Raw genomic sequence first — 24,036 nt, 5'->3', positions numbered from 1 at the left:
GGTTTTGAAAGTTATATAAAATAAATATCCTAATAATTTTTACTTATGGCTTTGCTAAATCTATTTTCATAGGAGTTTGAAATCAAACCACTTTATTACGTGAGAAAAAAATTTAAATTGGAAAAAATGGACTCCTTTGTTTAATATATTGGCTACAAGAAAATGAACAATATAGTTTCTAATATTTTGCAGGGGAAAAAACACCTAGATAGAAGTATATCAAATCATAAAGTGACCAAGATCATTGGATAAGTGATCAAATAAATCTAAATGTTGAAGATGATAAAGTGAATTGCGTTGCAAGTCTCAACATTACTTTAATATATTTTGACTGAAGATAGAATAAGGAAACAACTGATAATTGAATATATTGAAACATATATTTGAAGAATACTAAGAATGTTGATTGTGTATCTAATTATCCAAAAAAGGAAATATTTCTAATTCCTCTCTAATTGATTATTTTAAAATATTGTCATATGAATATCAATCAATCATGACATAGGAAATAAACTCTACAGATTGAAGACTATAAGAGAAACTTTAGATTATTGAAACCTCAACGTTATGATATTTGAAATTCAAAGTGTTGAAAGGTTGAAAAGGAAAGAAGAGATAATTCACAAGAAGCAATAAACTCTGATTGATTATCAAGAACTTCAAGAGTGAAGAATGATGAGAATAGTTGAAGATATGAAGATATACATAATTAACTATGCATTAACGGTCAAGTGATACAAGTGTAACTAAATACATCAAGACCTAGATAAAGAAGTACACACAAGAGAAAAGAAAGAAAAGATGAAGTGTTGAAACATTATCAAATCCATGCTTGAAGAGAATAGAATAGAGAAATACTAAAAGAGTTTATATTGTCATCTTTGTCTTTGTTAGAGAGTGTCATTGGGTTGAGCGAAACCATTTTAAATCCTTCACTATGTAAGTAAATCCTGCGAACTTTATTATGACTCTCCTACGTAAGAGATTATCATTTTGATTGTAATTTAAGAGTTGTTAAACTTGGGGGAAGATTGAAATGTGATATCAATGTTGGTACTCGTTGCAACTTAGAGTGGTTGATAATCATACTAGTCAAAGCAGTGAATTTTTCAAGCAGGTGGCTTAAGATATTAAATGTAGTCTCAGGTGGAGGTGAACTAGTATAAATCCTTTTATGCATAATTTTTTCCTTACTCCTTACTTTGATTATATTTGTGATAATATGTCTATGTAGAATAATTGTCAAATGTCTACAAGCTATATTCAAGACCCCCCCCCCCCCTTCCAATTCTTCTCTCTCTTCTAGAGTCACTTTGCACCAACATTAATGATTTGTATATACATAGGTATGAGTTAGACATTTGGAGAAATATTTTATAATTTGCAACAATTAATTTTCAATTTTCTGTAAAAAAAAAAAGAAAGAGCAATTGAAATTGTTTGGAAAATAAAATCAAAACCTTTCAAAATAAAATATTTTTCACAATTGATTTGAAATCAATAAATATTTCATATATGATTTTTGAAATAAGGAATCATGGTATGTAAAACATGTTTGAAAAACTAAGTGCTAATAGTGAAGCAAATATTAGTATCAATCTAGATCACAAATGCATTTCTTTGATGCAATGCATGGAGTTACAAAAACGACATTAAAAATGTGATATGTAAAGTGTATATGAATGTCTAATGCATGTATATGCATCTAATGCTCATCACATTGCATTAATCATTCATTCACAAGAGTCATGCCTAAAAAAGGGTTCTCATGTGTCTAAATCTCTCTTCAATGAGAGGTTTTGTAAATATATATATATATATATATATATATATATATATATATATATATATATATATATATATATATATATATATATATATTAGTTGATCATCTATTGAAACAAATTTTAACTCAATAATTCCCTTCTAAACATAATCTTTAATGAAATGATGTTTAATCTCAATGTATTTCGCTCATAATGCAAGACAAGACTTTTTGTTAAGTTTATGGCAGCACTATTGTCACAAAGTATAGAAATGTTACTCTCATTTATACGTAATGTTCCAACTGGTTTTATATCCAAAGGATTTGGAACAACTGTTGACAAATGTTATATATTATGCTTCAGTAGTTCATAATACAATTGTTGACTTGCTTTTTGTTGCATGGTGAGACTAAATTCCCACCAATGAAGTTACATCATCCACTAATGTTTTTTTTTCAATCTTATCCCTTACATAATTAGCATCATAGTATCCCTATAATGTATAACTTTCTCACTTTTTGTAGCAAAGACCAAGGTTAGTAGTACCTTTTAAATATATAAAAATTATTTTAATAACTCTTAAATGTACTTCTCTTGAATCTGCCTATATCTCGTGTGATATACTAACTTGGAATCCTTTATCCTAGGGATGTATTGGGATGCATTGGAGTCTTCATTTCCTTTACATCTTCCAAATTAAATTTCTTAAGGATTTCTCTTACGTACTTGGTTTCATGGATATAGATATGATCCTTAGTTTGTTTTAACCCTTACGACTAGTCTGAGTTTAATCACTCTTGATATACAAGTATTCTAACCACTTCTGGTGTCAACCCTAGAGAATTGTTTAAACTATTTAACTCAACTGAGTTAAACACTAAGTATTTTAATTCTCTTCAAAATGTACAACACAATCAGTGTTAAGAGCAAATACAAATTGGTAACTCTCAAAGAAAGGATAAAAATAATACAATAAAATCTGAGATTTTGCTAGAGCTGTCAAAATGGGTCACAACCTGGCCCACCACGGGTTCGAGCCGGGTTGGGTTTAAAAAAAATCTATTTTTTTTATGCGGGTCAGATTTTAACCCGGCTCATACGGGTTGAACCTATGGTGGGCCGGGTTGGCCTACCAACCCACCTACCTAATTTTATTTTATTAAAATTTAATTTTAATTTTATAAAAAAATATTTATTATTATTTTTTGCTTGAAAAAATTATTTAAATTTCTTATTTTCAAAATTAATTAAACACTCATGTTGGAAGTGAAATTTGGGAGTGAAATTTGTTTAGATTTCAATTATAGAAAGTTTGTAAAAAAAATTTATTTAAAAAAAATTAATTAAGTGAGCCAGTGAGCCAACCCGTTTACCCACCAACCCGTGGTGGGTCGGGCCGGGTTCGAATTTTTCTGACTCGCTAATAAATGAGTCGGGTTGGGTTGGCTCCTTAAGTGACCAACCCGTGGTGGGCCGGGCCGGGTGACCCGTTTTGACAGCTCTAGATTTTGCAAAGGTTTTTTCTCTTAGAAAATTTACTTTAGATGGTATAGAGCAACAATAAGCTTTTATGAGCATTCAAAAGTTCTCTATGGTATCATTCTTGTCTTCTCTTCATGCGTCCATCTATTTATAGCTTTCTTTGATAAATGTTTGTTAGACAGAGAGGTTGACTTCATGTAGAATTGGTAGCCTTTTTAGGTGAGAAGTCAGACTTAGGTCTCCTTTGTAGAGGTATAAAGCTTTTTCATAACTTTTATAAAAAAACATAGCTTGTACAGTGTGTCATAGTAGAAGTCTTCAAGAGAAACATTCCTAAAATGTTCTTCATATCTCTCAACGTCTCTATTTTATGTGTAGCGATTCTGATCAAGTCCTTGTACTTTTGTGATCTGAACAAATATCAAGAATAAGGTGTACAAGGATGGAAGCACTTTACTGTATATGTATTTAATATTTTTAACGTTGATAAATGTGAAGTTATATTGTGTGTTCAAAACATTTTATCATTTGTTAACTCATTATAAATGCATAGTTTAGAAAAACATTAAACATATAATTATGAGACGGTCTAAAACATTATATGCTTATATTCAAAAGTTGTTTGTCATTTATAGTGTTTAGCAGACTTTTCTTAGATGATACATTTCACAGACATTAAATGCTCTAGAACCTTCTGATCAATAATCAATCTATACACGTGAAAAGTGTAATAACAATTATATATTTTCTTGCTAATAATCAATCTATACACTTGAAAAGTGTAATAACAATTATATATTTTCTTGCTAAGTCCCACTACAAAAAAGAAGGGCATTACCGAAGGCCAGAAGCCCTCGGAAACAGCCAAAAGCCGTCGGTAAAAGGCAATTACCGAAGGCTTATCGACGGCCAAAGCGCCCTCGGTAAATCTCTTGTCGCTAACATTTACCGAGGGCTTTTGGCCCTCGGTAATTACCGAAGGGCAAAAGCCCTTGGTAATTACCGAAGGCCAAAAGCCTTCGGTAATTACCGAAGAGCAAAAAAAAAATATAACTACAGTACATAAGTGTGGGAGTGGATGACAGAGTAATTTGACAAAGATGGAGGCCAGAATTACATAACATAGCTTGATGCAAGCAAAGTCCAAACTAAAAATTGAATGGGAGAAGTGATAGGGGGCACACCCATCAACTGTTTCACAAATTCACTCACAGAAGAAATATAGACACATCCAAAATAGATCCCTCTGTCAACCATGATGCTTCTCTACATCACGTAAGGCTATATATGCATCAAACAGTCACTTGAAAGTTGTTATATACGCAGAAAGCTACACCAAGGTCACATATGACTCTTAGTTACATTGTTCACTAGGACTTCATTACTAAATAGAGTAGATCTTAAGTTCAACATTTGCAGTTTGAAATAAACAAATACATATATAAGAGGGCTATAATAATTCATATCATGTTAGTATTTAATGTTATGAATACACCTGCAGGATGATTCATACAGAAAAGAGAAACTTTCTATATATGCATAGATTCTTCATCCGAGAATAATAATATACACCTTAGAATGTGTGAACTCGTGATACTAAACCACACTGCACATAACAGTATATACAACCATATGTATCTTATAGGTATGCCTGAAATTTACTAGCTCACAGATTAAAGTCATTGATCTTGGTTTCAAGAAGTGTGTGGAGTCAGAAGTGAGGAAAAAGAACTTTTATTCACAAATGTTAAGTAAAGTTTGGCAGCTTATTCCTATATCACAAGATCAAGCACAATCCCCAAAGTGCTTAATTATGTCCTGTCTTTGTCTAAGTTAACAAAGTTGTTGGAAGTTAGATGAATATAGAAAACTGTCTGAGGCAGTGTAATATGACAGTTTAGGTTTGTGGTGTTTGCTTCAAGTCTTGGACCAATGGACTCACACAGAGTTTTGATTCATAATACACCTAATGTTTCTATTCAAATGGAAGAACTTGATTTTTATTATAGTTAATATGAAAGTTAACAAGAGTGTACAGTTTTCTTTTTTCCCTTTTCAATTTAGCAAATAGAGTACTAATCATTTCGTTGGACTTGAGGCAACCTCATATAACATTGGATGTACAGACAACATTAATTATTCGTATTGCATGTGTCTACATCAGTTATTAAAGGCTAGAACATGATTAAAACAAAGTTTAAAACAGTGAAGAGGAAATTAAAAGTTGTACGTTTGGTTGCATGGGAGCACAGTTGGTTCCACTGTTATGTCTATGATGAGTGATATGGAAGGTATAAGAGAGATGAAAAAATGAATTAAAAGAGCTGCAAAGTGAAAAAGAGGAATGGAAATTTACGGTGTGAAGGTGGATACTAGTAGATGCACTAGTTAGAGGTAGGTGTCAATGTGCTCATCCCCATATAGGCATAGGTAGGAGCTAAAAATGAGATGGAATTAGACCTAAACCTATAATCTGTTAACTAACTACATGTCAAGAAAGTTGCTTTCCATTAAACATTAGTAGCAGTTGTGGGGCGTGTTAAAAGTTCATTCTCTCCCCCAATATCATGTTATCTTATTATTTTATTATTCATGTCCAACATAGATATGTATCTTTCAAAGGCTACCCCATTAACCCCTATATCCAGCCATTGGCATCAACCTCATTTGTTTACGTACTTACCTAGGCCTTTTATTAATTACATTAAATCTATATCATCATAAGTACACAAAGGGTCCCACCCCTTATTAATTCCAATGTACCAAAATCCCTCCCCTGTCAATGTCCTATTAATCCCACCATATGGCCCACATCATCTAGGCTAATTCAAATTTTTTTTAACACCAACGACTTACTACTTTTCAAACATACCTCTAAACCTAGTATCTACCATTCAACAACTGGAATAATTTTCAATAGGTTATTAATCTTGCCCAAATTCATTGCCACTTCCAAATGAAATAACCTTCAAATTCCATGGTCAACATTATCCTATTCAGCAACAGAGTTCATGCAGTCACAATAACTGATGTGTAGCATCTAATATGAAATCCAAAGATTAACCATTCATGTCATATTATAGTACTCACAACATTTATGATTGCACCGATCACACACAACCAAAGCATCCATAGCCAACTTATATTAACTATACATATAAAGAGACATAGTACATCGATCATGCAACTTTATTCAAACTTACCTATAACTCAGTTTTATTTACCTATACTACAACATTTATCATTTGATTATCATCCATCAATTGATTTAATGCATTTAAAAGTGACAGGACAACATTCCAATAACGCAATATTGCTCACAGCACCATGCTCTCTTCACTTTCAAGCACATTATTACAATACACATGGATTAAATCTTGGCATTTATCACTTCCACATTTAAAACATCTATTTCATGACTCCAGCAACAATTTTACACGATTTAACCCAATCATTCCACATTCTATCATCATTGTACATGTAGAACATAGTACACATATTCACTTTTATATTTCTTATCTCTAAGAAACAGGAAATAAAAAACATCAGTCACCAATCAAAATTGTACCAGTCTCCAAATAAACTGCCCAAGATAGCATCTAGTTAATTTCAGTCAACTTTAATCCATAAATACATTAACTATTAACCCATAAATAACCGCTAGAATAGACAGGAAGGATGCACAACAGAGACACCCTTAATAGGTTAATGAGGCACCACGACAGGTACAAAGGCACTTTGTAATATCACATACAGGCAACACTCATCAAATAACATTTACTCACTACTAAAGCATTCACACCCAAGATGAAGTATGCACCAGCCAACATCCTCACATACAACCCAAATCTAATATACAATCTACCACAAGCAATTATGCACTCAACACAGGATACAACAACATTACATTAGTACAACTAGTCAGTAAGTTGAAGACTAATATCACATCATACAAAAACACGACCTTTTCTTGTGGCAATTGAGCACGACGAGCAGTGGTGGAATAGAGAGTAGGGAATGAAAAAGCGCCACCTACCAACGAACCTCCATCAACATCCACACCACCAAACGTGCACCGTGAAACCGCAATGTTGAATCGACTGACCGCCACCACCCCTGACGTAAACGCCAACTTCCACGAGTCACCACCCTACCGCAAGCGCCACGAACCCTAGCCACCAACGAACCCACCTCCGCGTTAGGAACACAACAATGGCTTACGGTGACCAACCTCAACTTAGGGCAAAGACAGGGAAGGGGAGAGAGGGATCTCTAAAATTGGGGAGACGAGAGAAGGGGAGAGGAGGAATTCTGAAATTTGAGAATTTAGGGCAAAAAAACCCAAATTTCTGATTTAACCTATCACTGACATTACCGAAGGCCTACATGCCTTCGGTATATTATGTCCACAAAATTTTTCCGAAGGTCTAAAGGCCCTCGGTAAATAACCGTCGATAATAACGCTTTTTCCTGTAGTGTCCCTGAAGGATTGGACAAAGTGAATAAGAATCATGTGAGGCAGGTTAAAGGGCATTTCGAATATTAGATAGTAGATGGCAAATCTACCCATCTTAGTGACATGATCTCGAAAACTGATCTTATGCAAGAACGTTTTGGAGTAGAGATGTTGAAGGATTTTTTTCATACTAGTATTCGTAGAGAGTTTTGATGCATGGCCATTATTGAGTATCATGGTTTTTACTTAGAGGATTTGGAATCATATGTTTTTAGGTTAGTTATTAATTTGATGTACTTGTACTGGAGGTTGTATAAACATTGAAATTTGTTTTGCATTATGAATTAATTTCCCTGTGAAATGTGCGTTCATTAACTTGCACCCTCTTGTCCCTAGTTTAATTTTATCAGGCAGCGTACAATGTTTGGAATTACAGCATTCCAAGATTAATAACTCTGTTAAATAATATACCTTGGATTATAGTCTCCTATGGTGTAACTTTTCAAACTAACCATCAACATGTTTAAAGGAAAGAACTTATGTTATGTTTTAAATCTCTATAGACATTATTGAGATCCTTAAAGCTTTTTAAATAGGTTAGACCCTTCTGGTTTTTGTAATGTTTTAAGATTCTAAACTTTTGTGGTTTCTAGTTCATAATACTTTCAATTAGAAAGAAACTTCCAAGATGCTTAAACTATTAAGAAATACAAATATATATATATATATATATATGTTCCAGTGACCTCAGTTTCAATCTATTGAATGAATCAATTCCTACCAATAAGCTATAAGACAATATGACAACCATGTAAGAACTTTCATTGCTTTCGAGAAAATATTCTAAATACTATTATTACATGGATTGCATATGATATATTATTGTCATACATGGCGGGCCTATATTTTGTTAGACTCTGACTGCTGAAAGTGAATAGTTTAGCACTAAATAATCATGTAGGCTATTCTCCTTTAGGAAAAATTTAAGAAAAACCTTTTTTTTATTATTTAATTTTGATGTTATTTAAGTAAAATTGTTGGTTGTAGCAATTATGGGAAGTTGAACTGTAAACCTAGATGATTGAACTATGTACATATCTTAATATTTTAGAGAATTTTATATATTTGCAGCGTAATTCTGTTACATGGACCTCCTGGGACTAGAAAGACATATTTATGTAAAGCATTAGTCCAAAGTAAAGCATTAGTCCAAAAATTAGCAAATCGATTCAATTCAAGGTACATTGATCTATTATCACTGGTTTGTTTAGTATCCTAAAATTTGTGACCATGAAATTCTAAAGAAAGTAAATATAGTATTATTTTTGTTAGTAAAAAGGTTATTGTTTCTTATCACGTTTCTTGTAATTCTCCTACAACCCTTGTTCCTTATTAATTTATTTACTAATCAAGTTGACTAGTCTTTGTTTTAAAAGTGGAGAAGCAGAGCTACTAGTTGGTCCTGAATGATGTTGTATAGAGTTAGTCAAATAAATCCATATATAATAGGATTTGACCTTAATCCATGTGAGTTGAGGTTAAAAAAGTTCACAAGATTAAAAATGAGTTTTATTAAAAAAGCCCATAGAATCAAATAATTTCATGGGCTTTTCTTTCTAAAAATTGACAAATATAATTATATTAATATCATTAATATTAATTTAACAAAAAAATTTAAAAAATATAAAGTCACATAAAACAATAAATAAGTAAATAATTATTGAATCTCTTACAAATAAATAATTAACAAAAAAAGTATTTTCAACCTAAAATAAATACAATAAATAATTACATAGAAACTCTAAAATTTTAAATATCTAGATAATATTTATGATTTTATTATATTATTTTATTATTATTTTTTTTTATATATCTAATCACAATATTTATTTTAATCCTAATTCAGAAAAAGAAAGTGTTTTATACGGTATATTTTGTGATAAAAACATTGTCGTGTATCATTAATTAAAAACATAACAACTTTAAGATCATGTTTACTAATTAATTAGTTGACTCGTTATCAAGAAAAATATTGTACTTATTTTAAAAAACTTTATTTTACATAATGAAAAATTTACTTTCTTCTCAATGTTTTTTTGGCAATATTTTCAATTATAGTTTTCCCTAACCATTTTAAATATCGAAGATATATTTAATAGTAATTTGAATTAACTCATCTAATTTTATATATATATATATATATTTAAATGATAAATATTTAATTATTAATTTCATTTCTTATTTATTTTATTTATGTTTTAAATATTTTTATGTATGTCTAAAAGTTTATAAATACATATGATTTCTATAAAAAATATTTACTCAATTCTTTCATTTTTATAATTTTTAACATATAATTTTTTTATTTTATAAAATTATGTGTAGTTTTATTCAATTTTAATGTATGAAAATGTTTATGTTATATTAATATTGTTTTATAATAATAATAAGTTATTTGATTTTTTTAATGATTGCTTTTTTTGATAAAAAAAACGTTTCCTTTTAAATTGAAACGTGCTTATTATATTTTAGATGTTAAAACTAAATATAAGTTAAAATTTTATTTATATATAATATTTTTTAAATAGTTTATTAAAATAAATTTACAAAAACTTTCAAAATAAGAAAGAATTAAAATGTGTTTTTACAATTGTTTTTAAATATAAGTAATTTCTAGATTTATAAAAAATAACTTTTGAATATCTTTTTAAAAAAATTTATTTTTAAGCTTAAATAAATTCAACATATATTATATTTTAACTTTTCAAAATAATGAAATTATATATTTAAAATATGATTTTAATTAAAAAAATATTTTGAATAACTTTTTAAAAAACCAATTTTTATATATTTATATTTTAAGAAAAAAGATATTAGTAAAAAATTACTTTATTTTTAACCTTAAATAAACTTAACATATATTTAATTTAAAATTTTTCAAAATAATAAAATTATATATCTAAGATATGATTACAATTAAAAAATCATCTAGATTTTTATAACATCAACATTTATATATTTATATTGTCAACATTTATATATTTATATAGAAAGAAAAAGGACATTAATAAAAAATTACTTTATTTAAACTTAAACAAATTCAATACATATTACACTTTTAACTTTTCAAAATAATTAAATTATATATTTAAAATATAATTATAATTAAATAATTATTTTGAATAGTCTTTTTATAAAATCAATATTTATATATTTGTATTTAATTAAAAAAGATATTAGTAAAATATCATGTAAATTTTGGAAACTATTCAACTTACAAAGTAATAAAAGAAATAATTAAAAATGTATTAAAAATGAATTAATTTAATTTGGGGCTAGTTCATCCTAACCCTACCCAATCTATTTTATGTGGGTCTTGGGAGTTGGGATTTTTAAAAAACCTCCTATTAAGTAGGTTAAAAAAGTGGAACTTGATTTTAGAAGGGACAAAGTTAACTCATGAGCCAAGGACTCAAATGACACCTCTAACGTTGTCTAATCAATATTGTCAACCTCATCAAGTGGGACATTGCTTTGTTGTTGTATGTAGAGAAACTAAGAAACTATTTTGCAATATTAAACCGCTTAAACTATTTATGTCCTTTTAGTTTGATAATGCTTTAGTGAGATTATAAACTAAAGAAGTTCTCCCCTTAACTATATCCAAGAGTCTTGTATATTGAGTATCACTTGACTATAACAATATAGGAAGTTATAGAATTTTGTACGAAGGAGATTAATAATTCAAATTATGAAATTTCCAAATTTAATGATGTTGTATTCTTACCAAGTTACTACACATGAACTATTTTTGTGTGGTTATTGAGTGTGTAATTATGTTTCTTTGTTTCCTACAAGGTAGCAAAACTTTTCCAAAAGATTCAAGAAATGGTAGAGGAAGAAAGCAATATTGTATTTGTATTGATTGGTTAGACATAAGATAACAAGGTAAATTCCAACTTATTTCTCATGTATTTTTCTCCAATGTTTGCTTAAGTATGTGCTTATAAACACTCTCTCCCATCTCCATTATTTTGTGAAACTATTTTCAGGTGTGATCATATTCTTCATACGTACTTAGATATGGAATGTCTGAACTCAAATTTTTAGACCACATACTAGTGACGGTCACATACATGGTTGAGGTTTGTTGGGTCTATCAAGGAGGGGGTTCACAGGGGAGACACAAACACCAATGACATCTAAGCCCAACCATATAAAGGATTGACACCACTCTTTACCCAAAACCTTAAGACAATGGGTTAATGGGTCTTCCATCTTTATATAGTGCTCTACTTTCTCTTTTCCATCCAATGTGAGACTTAGACTCACACTTGGATTCCCAAACAATCTCCCTTTCAAGGGTGAGTCCCTTCCACATAGGTACACTCTCCCTTACCACGAGTAGCCCTTACCGCCGTTCATCTTAACGAAACTCGCTTACCTGAATACTTTGCTATGAAGACTTTCAATATAGGGATCATTATACTCGCTTGAGGCAGTCACCAAGACGAACCATCGACTCTGATACCACTGTTGGGTCTATCGAGGAGGAGTTTCACTGGGGAGACACAAACACCAATGACATTTGAGCCCAACTATATAAAGGATTGACATCACTCTTTACCCAAAACCTTAAGACAATGAGTTAATGAATCTTCCATCTTTATATAGTGCTTTACTTTCTCATTTTTATCTAATATGAGACTTAGACTCATATTTGGATTTCCAACAAAGTTGAAATATTCTCTCCAAGGAAGCTAGAGAAAGCCCTTATATTCACTTATATAGAGATTGAAAATGAAAGTCATGGTACATTCAGGTACAGCTGAAATTTGAACATGAGGAAAATTTGGTGGGAAAAATTCTTTATGCTTATAAAAATAAACAAAATGCATATATATGTTAGATTAGTGACATGTATTATCTAGATTTAGTTTGTGTGTGTTATGTTATTATTGTTACTAAAAAAGATCTTATTATAATTGTTAGAGAGAATTTTATAGTTTTTGTTATTAAAAATGATTATGATATTGATGAATTATAAAACCTAAAAGATTGTGTTTAATAATTTGATTATACCATAATGTTTTCATCATCATCAGGTCTAATATCACGAGTTTCAATATAATAAATGATTAATTAAATACCAATTTTGATAATTGTCGCTGTCAAATCTTTTAAAGAATATATTTTTAAAATAAATTATTAAATAAATAATAATCAAATAAATTATTAAAAAATATTCAACCAGTAAAGAACATTTAAACGTTATGTATTGAAATATTAAATAAATTATTCTTTTTATAAAAAATCAAACTAATAAATAGCGTTTTTTAAGTACGATTTATTAAAAAGTAAAATAAATTATTAAAAAAAATTCAGACCAATAATAAATTATTTGAAAAAAAGAAATAGATAATGCTTACTTGAAGAAGTGGTGTTTATTCACGACCACCTATAAAGAACATTTTTCAAATAATAGTTCTCTGTTAGTGTAATAGACAATACACTGATAAAAAAAAATGGTACCTATACACAATTTTATATTATTGGAAGGATTTTCTATAACTAAGTTTTGTGACTTAAGTCTTGTTTAAAGAGAATTTGAAAATAAAAATTTTATTTTCAAATTCACTTTTATTTATTTTTAAATTTATTTAAATAAATGATAAAAAATTTATATTCAAATTTTCTAAATCCTTTTAAATCTATTCAAAAGAATAACATCTAAGTTTTACTAAAGAAGAATGAAAACTCTAAATTTTGAAACCAACACGTCATGGTTTTGTTCTAAATTTTCATTTCCGTGCTAGTAAAAAATTCAAAAGTATAAAAATTGGACCAATTGACATATTGATTAAAGTGACATATACTTACATTTATTTTGACATATGTCTAAAATGGTCGTAAAAAGTATTTGTTAAAAACATTGTTTCTTAATTGAAATTTTAGAGTGAGTAGCAAAACCCAGAAACCTAACTACATAAATTGAAAACCCTCTTTTTGAAAACGGAAGACGCTCCTCACTTCGCATAGGACAGAGCTGAGAGAAAGAGCGAAACAATGGCGGGTTACTCCTTCGGATCTTCTGCCTCTTCTTCAACTCAATCTTCGTCTTCCTTTTCCTTCACAAACACTTCTTCTTCTTCCTCCTCCTCTTCTCCATTTTCATTTGTTTCATCCTCCGCTCCCGTGTTCTCTTTCGGATCCTCCTCTCTCTTCACCACTCCCACAAACCCTACCACCGCTGCCTCTTCAATTTTCACTACCGCTAGCTCTGCCTCACCCCTGTTCTCCTCTTCCACCCCCGCAACCACACCGTTCGGGACTTCTTCCTCTTCTACATTGACCACGTCGTTTGGGGCAGCTTCCTCTTCCACTCCCACGCTGTTTGGGGCTGCTTCCTCCGGGGCGATGACGCCGCCGCCGTTTGGAGCACCTTCCTCCCCTTCAACAACTCTGTTTGGCGCAGCCTCCCCAGCTCCAACCACTCAATTTGGTGGAACACCCTCAGCTTCAACTCCTCTGTTTGGTGGAACACTCTCAACTTCAACTGGTGTAACGCCCTCAGCTTCGACTCCGTCGTTTGTTACTACGGCGTTTGGGGGAACTGCCTCAGCCTCGACTCCGGCATTTGGGGAAAATGCTTCGGCGTCGACTCCGGCGTTTGGTGGAACGTCACCATCTTTCATTCCGGCGTTTGGTGTAACACCCTTAGCCTCGAATACTGAGTTTGGCGGAGTATCATTAGCTTCCACGGCGCCGATAGCGTCATCCACTTCAACGACCTTGTTTGGTGCAGCCTCCTCAGCGCCTTCAACATCGACGACGCCCGCATCCTCAGCCTCAACGACATCGTTTGGAGCGTCAACTGCTTCGGCGTCGCCGTTTGGAGTGTCCTCCGCATCGCTCTACGGAGCAACATCATCTTCGTTTGGCTCAACAACATTCTCTTCCTCAACGGCAGCTTTTGGAGCATCTTCTTCTGCCTCATCGCTGTTTGCAGGATCATCCCCAGCAGCAACGACGCCGTTTGGAGCGTTGGCAGTTTCTTCAGCTTCCTCAGCCTCTGCAAGCAGCTCTCCTTTGTTCTCAGCTGTGTTTGCCACTGGACCCTCTTCGACTTCGACCTCAACGACGATCCCAGGGTTTGCAAAGCCGTCTGCATCAGCTACTACTACAACGGTGTCATCTAGCTCTTCGGGACTCTCTTTCGCTTCTCAACCCTCTTTTGGATTTCCCAATGCTGCTTCAGCTACGGCTTCTTCTTCAGCTTCATCGGCGGCTTCTGGCGCATTGGCTTCAAAACCACCGGGTTCTTTTTCGTTTACCACATCTTCGGCGCCACTGTTCTCGACTGTGACGACCACCACGACTTCTACTGTGGCTACTGGCAGCACGACCCTTTCATCTTCTGTGCCTGCCTTTGGTGCTACTACTGCATCTTCTGCTACACCGAGTACTTTGGCGGTTCCTGCTGCTTCTACTGGTGCAGCACCTTCTGCCAGTACAGGATCATCGTTTACAGGATTTGGTGTAGGAAGCACGGCATCCAATGTTTCTCTTGGGACTGGGTTTTCCTTTAAGTCATCAACGACGACAGTTTCTACCGCTACTACTTCTGCATTTGGTGAGCTGTGCAATTTGAATCCTTTTAGAAATATCTGTTTAAATATGTTTGCTGCTATCTTTGAAGTGTATAAACTGTTTTTGTTGTTAAAGTGGACATTCATTGGTGATTTACGTCTATGATGATATTTTCTTTTGAATCAATTTGATGTATGGATGAATATAGATTTCTTTCAGCATAAAAAAATGCTCACGTAGACGATTTTTGTCCTGAAATAAGTTTGAAATAGTTTTCAGTTGTCTTCTACTTTCTTTGTTGTTGGTTTTTCCTTGTATTTTGCATTATTTTTCTCTGATTTTGTGACTGTGTGGTGTTATGAACTCCTTGAAGCGGATAGTTCTCATTGAATATGCACATAAGCTGTTTTAATGAATAGAAACTTTAATTTTGTTCTACATTTTTTTTTCTTTTTCAACTTTATGTGGAATAGTTAATCAACTTTGATCGAGGAAGGTGGTTCTCGGGAGGGATATTGATAGCTTAATCGACCTTGAACAAGGTAGTTCTCGGGAGGGGTTTTTATAACTTAATCGACCTTAATCAAGGTAGTTCTCAGGAGGAATTTTTTAACTTAATCAATCTTGACTAGCCTAGATTTCCAATGTCATGTCATATTTTGGCCCAAGTGTTCTTTTCTCCGGCCTCTTGTACATTTACCTTAAAGCTTAATTCTTTTAAGTTGAAGATGAATAACTTCTTAATGATTTTAACTGTTGGAAGTCCCACATCGACCAGAGATAAGGCCAATTCATACTTCATAAGTGGGTGCAAACCTCACCCTACAAGCCGGTTTTGTGGGGTTGAGTTAGGCTTAAAGTCCACTACTAACATGGTATCAGAGCCATGGTTAGAGCATATCCTAGCGACTTCTAAGTGGGCATTCTATTCTTCTATTGCACCCGCTATCGGGCCGTTATCGGACCATCCAATTTCTACTATCACGCACGAGATGTCTATACCTCGGCGTGAAGGGGTTGTGTTGGAAGTCCCACGTCGACTAAAGATAAGGCCAATTCATACTTTATAAGTGGGTGCAAACCTCACCCTACAAGTCAGTTTTGTGGGGTTGAGTTAGGCTTAAAGTCCACTACTAACATTAACAATGCTAGATACACTTGATATAGACTTTGTAAGTTTTTGACAAATTCAGAGGTAAAGTAGTGTAAATTTTGGAGTGTCCTGTTGCTGATCTTTTCTATGAAATAGGGGCTCATCTTTGTATTCTTTTTTATCTTTTTCTATTTCACTTTTTAAAATTATCATTCCTCATTCTTGTTAACTTCAATCTCTTTTTAGTAAATTATTTCTGTTTAAAATATTTTTCAATCTGTAGCGGTGAGCACTACAACCTCTACTTCAGCAATTTTGGGTTCCAGCACCAGTGCAACTCAGGCATCATCTGCTGTTGTTGTGGCTTCTACTACGGGGTATGCATACATTTTGTAGGCTTGTAATTGAAGTATTTACTTTTTTTTACCTTTAGTAAATGCTGTTAAAAGTATGCATTTTCTCTTGGTGCACCTTCCTTTCTATCTCTCGGTTTTCTGTTTTAAGTTATGCATCTTCAACATGTTATAGTGATATTTCATTGTTGCTTTCATTCAATTTACTTGTTTGTGTTTTGAATAAGCGCTTTAATTGGTTAAAGGAGGAAGGTGTTCATAAATTACTTTTGACCTCTATTCCTAAGTGTAGATTAGTTAGGAATATTAGGGACTTTAAAAAATAAATTATTGAATATGTTTAAATTATGAATGTTATATCTATCCAGATTTGCAGAATTAAGTTAAGGGGAATCAATTTGAATAAGATCAGATTTATTTTTTAGAAATATCTCATTTTTGTTTCCTTATTTGTGATTATTGGTATCAATTCAAGAAGAGAATATTTTTCTACATGTAAGACTTTATGACATTTGAACAAGCCTTTCATTCAAGATTAAGGGGTAAGAGTGTCTTAGACCTTCCTTCTAATGCTAATGTTTCAACAACTAGTCCGTGACCATCAACATCACACATCTGAGATATTTATGATTTGATGCTCAGTAGTTTTATCACAGTTTTGTCTTAAAAAGATATTTCGGTAAATTAAAAGAGGAAGGTATCTATAAAATATTCTTGACCTTAATATTTAAATAATGTGGAAATTTTTGTGAGCACAATTTTCATTTTGAATGTTCCTGTTTCTTCTACCACTGTTTTCAGTAGTAGGATTGTGGAAGTACTGCATTATCATGTATTATTTGATGCCCCCTTGGTGCTTCTTATAACCATTTCCTAGTATACTATTCGTAGGACTAATCAAACTCATTTCACTTTGCATTGTACATAGTTTCCTTCTGTATGTTAAACTATTTTGGTTACTGCAATTTATATCTATTCCTAAGTTATGGATGCATAAAGATTTATTAAACATAGGAAGGTGATTTTGATATTTCCTTTTCTGCTTGTCCCAAAGAACTACTTCAGCTGTCAGCACTTCAGTTACTGCTGCACCAAAATTGCCGTCTGAAATCACTGGGAAGACTGTTGAAGAGGTACTTGATGTGTCCACCTTTCTTTTATCAACTCCCTACATCGTATTTTGTATATTTTGTAAGTTAATTATGATTATTATTGATAAATGCATTTGGCTTATTTAGTTGAGATTACGCACTTGGTTAGGACTAAAGCTGCCCTTTCATTGAATTATATACTTGTTGGAAGTTTCACATCGACTAGAGATAATGTCAATTTAGAGTATATAAGTGGGTGCAAATCTCACCTTAAAGTCCACTTCTTAATATGGTATAAGAGCCATGAGTTAGAGTCTATCACAGTGAGATTTGATATTTGTTGGGCGTATTGCTCCACTCGCTATCGGGCTACTATCGGACCATCCATTAGTGTCTAATCCCACGTGTATATACCTTGACGTGAAGGGGTGTTGAAAGTCCTACATCGATTAGAGATAAGATCAATTTAGAGTATATAAGTGGGTGCAAATCTCACCATACAAGCCGGTTTTTGGAGGTTGAGTTAGGTTTTAAAGTTCACTTTTTGACAATACTAAAGAAACAAGGATTTCTACAAATGAATACATGACATACTTTAATATATGCAATAGACTTGGGAATAATGCCAAGATGATAGACTTATTTGGTATTGGGTATGATTTCCCATTCTTTTTTGTATTAAATATTGTATATTAAAATTTGTAGCTAGTGTGTTTTGAATTATCTTATGTTATTTCAAAATATATATTGTGATAAAAGTGCTGTTGAGAAAGTGAGATGAAATTTTCTGAATGTGCTGAAGTATACTTACCTCTCAAAAGATCGATTTATTTATAACAACAAAGATTAAAAAAATAATGAATAACAACTGCTAGTCTCAAGAGAACAATTAAAAATCACAATTTCCTAAGTTACATTAAATCATGCTCTCTCTCCCAAGCTGGGTTCCCTTCTTGCATATTATTCTTTCAAAATTTGGTTTGTACAATCCTCTAGTGAGAATATATGCAAGGTAACCTTGTGTACGTACATATAGAGTACAATTCAAACTACAGTCTAGTTTCACTTTGATAAAAAAATTATTGTGTTTCGTTCAATCATAGTGAACAAGATTATGGGTGTTGTTGCGCTGGCTTGAGAGCTCTTATTGGTCAGTATGGAGTTCCTTGCTGGTCAGAGGGAGAAGATCCACCTGCAAAAAAACTCTTTGATGTTCAAGTTAGTAAGAGAATTTAAGATCTTTATGGATATAGTGAGTATGAAGTGAGTATACCCTTGGGAATACTAGTTGTATTCATAGGATCAATATAGGTCGTGGACTTATGTTCCCATTGGAATAATACTTACCTCAAGTATATAATAACAGTGTAGTTAATAATAACATAATGATATCTTATCATAAACAATAACCATAATATCAAATTGCTGAGAGTAGTTATGATATGTGGAGAATGTAGATTTGAACTATTTCATAATGAAGAGGCTTAATGGAGACTTTATTGGGCCATACTCTTTAGTATCTATTGGGCCGGGTAGGAACATGATGTAATTAAAGTAAAATATCCTTAGAATTTTCACATTTATTATAGTAGGTTTTATTTCCTTTCCAAGAGAATGTAATTGGCTTGATTGAAATTAATAATATATGTATTTATTCCTCTCATTATTCAAGTTGGTATTAGAGCTCTTGATCTTGATGACATAGTTTTTTCTGCTGCAACTACTGTCTGCTGGCCGCCGCATTGTGAAGACAGTGGTAGGATATAAAGTTTGAGTTTTATCTTTTTAATGGTTATGGCGACGTTCACTTCTATGGGTACTTTTTTTAACTGCTAAGAGTCTGCTATCTCAAAAACACATTTTGAGCTTAATGTCTCTCTCTTTCCTATAATTTAACTAAATAAAAGCTACTAGTCTCAAGAGAACAATTAAAACACCGCAACTTCCGTAGGTACTTTGAAACAATTTTTCTCTTCAAATCAAACATCTTCCAGGGTACACGCCCCCTAGAAAAACACTATTTCCAGCAAGCAGTTCACTTTTTAAATAGGGTTTAACTTGGAGGATAAGATATTCAGTATTTCAGACACTAACATTATTTACAGTGTTTGGAATGATGTTATGTTATTTCTCTCATACAGTCTAACCCCTTCCTAATCATATAACCTCCTGTAGATTATCAAGGAGTGGAATGCTGAGTTGCAAGAGCGAACTGGAAAGTTTAGAAAACAGGCAAATGCAATAGCTGAATGGGATCGCAGGATTTTGAACAATCGTGATGTTCTATTGAGGCTTGAGGTTTCTACATGCAAGCAGCTACTGATAAACTTTTTTAATTATTTTTTACATGCAAACAGGTTAAATTTTGGCAATTACCACTCTAGCTTATTTATAATGTTATAAATTTAGATTGAAGTGGCAAAAGTAGTCGAGACACAATCAAATTTGGAACGGCAATTGGAGTTGATAGAGACTCATCAACAGGAGGTATTTTTAAAACCAGTTTATTTCTATCTTATTTTTGTAAGTTTTCGGAGGTAATTAATTTTGTTATGGCTGGATGTTCATAAAATCTTGTACATGTTTCTATCAATAGTGATCTTTGCTTTTACCTAACTAATTCTACTTTATTCTGATGGTATAATTCTATTCCATTGTTAGAGTTAGAATGTTGCTTTTATGGCAACTTTACAGCATGTTCGTTTTTCTTAGCTTATCGGTTTTCAAAGCAACTATCAATCATAATCTTAATCAGTTCTTTCGAAAATGATTTTTCCCTAATTCGGTCTAACTGAAACACATCCAGCATATTCCTTGACATTAGCATGCACCCAGCATAAGCACACTTTTAAAAGCCACATGCCCACTGTTGGAAAACTAAGAGCAATCAAACAATGCATTTTGGTTTGCACAGACTAAAAAAACCAGGCAGTGGTTTGGTTTAAATTCAATTAGACAACTATTTTCAAATTAAATAAAAACAGGGTTGTTAGCTAGTAAAACAATATTATTAATTTATAATCTTAAGAAAAAAAATGAAAATAATTCTTTGGAGATATAGCTCAAATTTAAAATTGATAGATTTAGAAATTCAGGAGTGTAGTTCTATTTCTTGAATATGGGGTACTCAATCTCAAGTTAAGTCATGAGGCTCATTGAATCATTAAAGTTTGTACAGTCAATTTATGATCCTAAAACTATTCAAGGTTGTCAAAGTTGTAGATCCTACCATTGGATAGACTAGTGAGAAAGAAACATAAAATATGAACTCTTAACTCTAAGATGGAAGAACCTACTTGTTATGTAAAATTATATTTGAAAACATATATGTGTAACATAACACAAATACAGTGTGATAACTATAAAATCTCGATTTCATGGAATATATATATATATATATATGTATGTATATATGTATGTATATATATATATATACATTTATATATATATATGTATATATATATATATATATATGTATATATGTATATGTATATATATATACATACATACGCAGACGCATATGCTCATTGCCACCACAATCTTCAAACATACGCATTCAACAGTTTCCAAAACATTTTTTCAATATCTTTTGTATTGTGATAAAAGCTTTTATGTCATTCCTGTATTAGGTTGATAAGGCTTTACAGAGTATGGAGGAAGAAGCTGAACGTATTTACAAGGATGAACGGGGTTTGCTTCTTGACGATGAAGCTGCATCTACAAGAGATGCAATGTGAGTTTTGGATCATCGTTATTAGTTGACTGATTATTATCTGGATTGATCTGCAGATTGTTTTATTTTATATATTCTATATTTTAAGCTTAAAACTATCTTTACCATATTGAATCCAATGTCCATTTTAATTTTCTCTTGTGTGAAGTGATTTTGCTTCACCTCAAACATTTGATTGAATATCGAAGTTCTTATTGTTAGATCATCTGTAATTTCATTGTACTTGCTCTGTGTGGTTGGTGGTTTAGAATGGACAGAGATTTGCACCACCATAAACTCCATACTAAATAACAATTCACATATGAAATTAAGTTTTCCACTTTATACGATTTCATCTGATTTAGGATTATATTTCAACTCCTTTCCCTCCTTATCTTCATTGCTGATGCTTTCTGTCATTTTTTGTTTCTATACCTTCATTTGCAGGTATGAGCAATCTGAATTGATTGAAAGGGAACTTGAGCAGATGACTGAACAAATTAAATCGGTTATCCAATCCCTTAATTCAAACCAGGTACTGGTTGTTAGTTGCTCTTTCATTTTGATAAAAGAGCAAGAAATTTTGCTTACAATGGTGTTTTTGTTCAGGGTGGAGAACTTGATACCCTTGATGGAATGACTCCATTAGATGCAGTAGTTCGAATTTTAAATAATCAACTAACTTCTCTGATGTGGATTGATGAAAAGGTTTGTATTTTCCTTTGTGCTGTTTATTGGCATACTGAAAAGATTAATTTACTTCAATGTCTAGATTTTTTATTTTCTATCTGGTCTAGGTGTATTTTTCTCTATTTTATTATTTCTAAACATTATGCGCCAAATAAAGATGTTTATTGCTTTCTCTGAACCTGTTCTGTAATGCTAGTTGTTAGAAATATGGAACCATCAATTATCAAGAAGTTGTTTTAGAATGCACCAGAGTTTCCTGATTTGTTGAATTTGCCTGATTTGAGGAAATTGAAAAAGGGATTTTCAAAGTTATTGTGGTTCTCTGGAAATTGTGTCTTTCCTTTCAGCAGGAGGTTTTCCCATGAGATGGGAGGGATATGAAGAAGTCTGCATAGTGCATACTTTCATTTTGTTTTTTGCTTTCTCATTCAAATTCTGACTTTGTTCAATCCGCTTCAGGCTGAAGAGTTTTCTTCCCGTATTCAGAAGCTAGCTAACCAAGGTTCTGCTTCAAATCGTGAACCGACGGGTCCAGGAATCTGGATGTCTTGATATTTCAAATTGTACAATATATCAACACTTTAAAAATGACACCTAGAAAAGTTTTCTTTGTATGCAGATACTATTTTTGTATGATTTTTCTTCCCAAAATTTCGGTATGAACTGTTTCAGAATGGTAATCGCCAACTTCGAAGCCTTAACGGTAAAGAATGATATACTAATTTTAAAGCAGCAACCTTCAACTATGAAAATGGTTTAGACTTGTTACAGACTCTTTTAGGCAATACTGCTACGAAACTGGAGATGGAAATACCTACTAACATTCAACTGAAATAGAAAAACAGGACATTCCTAAAATCTCTATTAAAAGTGTATTCAAGATTAAGATGGAAAAAATAAGTTCAGATTTATTTATATTGTTTGGATGGAAAAAACTGAAAAAATGGGCACATTTTTTGAATGAGTTTAAAATATATGTGAACAAGTTTTGCAACTCTTTAAAATAATTAAAAATAATAATGTGTAAGTTAAATTAGGTTTTATGTTTTAGAAATTGTTTAAGGCTTGGGATGTTAAAGTTTGATAATGATAATATGGTTTTATTAAAAAAATATTAGTTTGTGTATAAGTTAATTTAGAAAAGTTTTCAATTTAGTTTTACTTTTATTTAGTTCGAAAGTAAGCTTATTTTAGTTTAGAGAAAAAATAATTTTCTTTCATTCTTTCTTTTCTTTTTTGGAATGATTAGAATAATTTATTGGATTTCAACTTCATTGATAACTTTCTCTCTATCAATATTGAAAAACAAGAGAGAATGAAATGAGCTAAAATAAGTGTAATGGAATAATAATTATTGCACTTCATCATTTTGAAAAAATCAATTAGATATAACTTTTTAATTCCTACTTTATCTTTATACTAAAATTATTATATTATTGTTTTTCATTAAGCTTTTCTTTTATTATATGTATACCCGTTGTTCTTTGAGTGAGGTGTTACTCACAACTGGTCGAAGCAATCAAATGGAATAATTTGAGGGTGAAACTTTTAAAGATAACACAAGAATTTTACAGTAATATTTAAATGTATTCCTTCCATTTCATCCTCTACATGATTAATAATCGAAACACAGCCTTAAAAAAGACATAAAAGTAGACCCACAATCAATGTGTTGGCTACAATCAGTTGAGCGGGGAAAGGGATATGTCGTGGTTGAAAGAGTGGTGACCCATGCAATAGAAGATAGAGGTATGGGTGGCATGGCCACGCGAACCAATAATATAATAACATTGAATGAGGTTT

General features: G+C 32.0%; 1 protein-coding gene across 2 annotated transcripts; it reads left to right on the top strand.

Annotated features, from left to right (window-relative positions):
• The first annotated feature begins 13,676 nt into the window (after positions 1–13,676).
• LOC108329442 (nuclear pore complex protein NUP62) lies at positions 13,677–22,934 on the top strand. Of its 2 annotated transcripts, XM_017563644.2 has the most exons (9): positions 13,680–15,337; positions 16,671–16,764; positions 17,795–17,873; positions 20,007–20,129; positions 20,241–20,318; positions 21,461–21,564; positions 21,991–22,078; positions 22,153–22,251; positions 22,693–22,934. In XM_017563644.2, the coding sequence occupies exons 1-9, from the start codon at positions 13,771–13,773 to the stop codon at positions 22,783–22,785; spliced, it is 2,325 nt and encodes a 774-aa protein (XP_017419133.1). In that variant the 5' UTR covers positions 13,680–13,770; the 3' UTR covers positions 22,786–22,934. The 2 variants fall into 2 exon arrangements, 1 of the variants encoding a protein (XP_017419133.1); XR_008247022.1 differs by lacking the exons at positions 21,991–22,078; positions 22,153–22,251; positions 22,693–22,934 and having other exon boundaries at positions 13,677–15,337; positions 20,007–20,139; positions 21,461–21,479.
• The last annotated feature ends 1,102 nt before the right edge of the window (positions 22,935–24,036 follow it).

This window comes from Vigna angularis, chromosome 2 (genome assembly GCF_016808095.1).
Source record: "Vigna angularis cultivar LongXiaoDou No.4 chromosome 2, ASM1680809v1, whole genome shotgun sequence".
NCBI lineage: Eukaryota > Viridiplantae > Streptophyta > Magnoliopsida > Fabales > Fabaceae > Vigna > Vigna angularis.
Note: the sequence above shows the minus strand (reverse complement) of the source record. Positions and strands in the feature narration are given on the sequence as shown.

Bases quoted from the DNA above. Each gene is read 5' to 3' on its own strand.
- LOC108329442 (XM_017563644.2), top strand. From the start codon at position 13,771: ATGGCGGGTTACTCCTTCGGATCTTCTGCCTCTTCTTCAACTCAATCT. The intron at 17,874-20,006 runs GTACTTGATGTG...AACCTCCTGTAG, and splicing joins CTGGGAAGACTGTTGAAGAG to ATTATCAAGGAGTGGAATGC. The intron at 22,079-22,152 runs GTACTGGTTGTT...GTTTTTGTTCAG, and splicing joins AATCCCTTAATTCAAACCAG to GGTGGAGAACTTGATACCCT.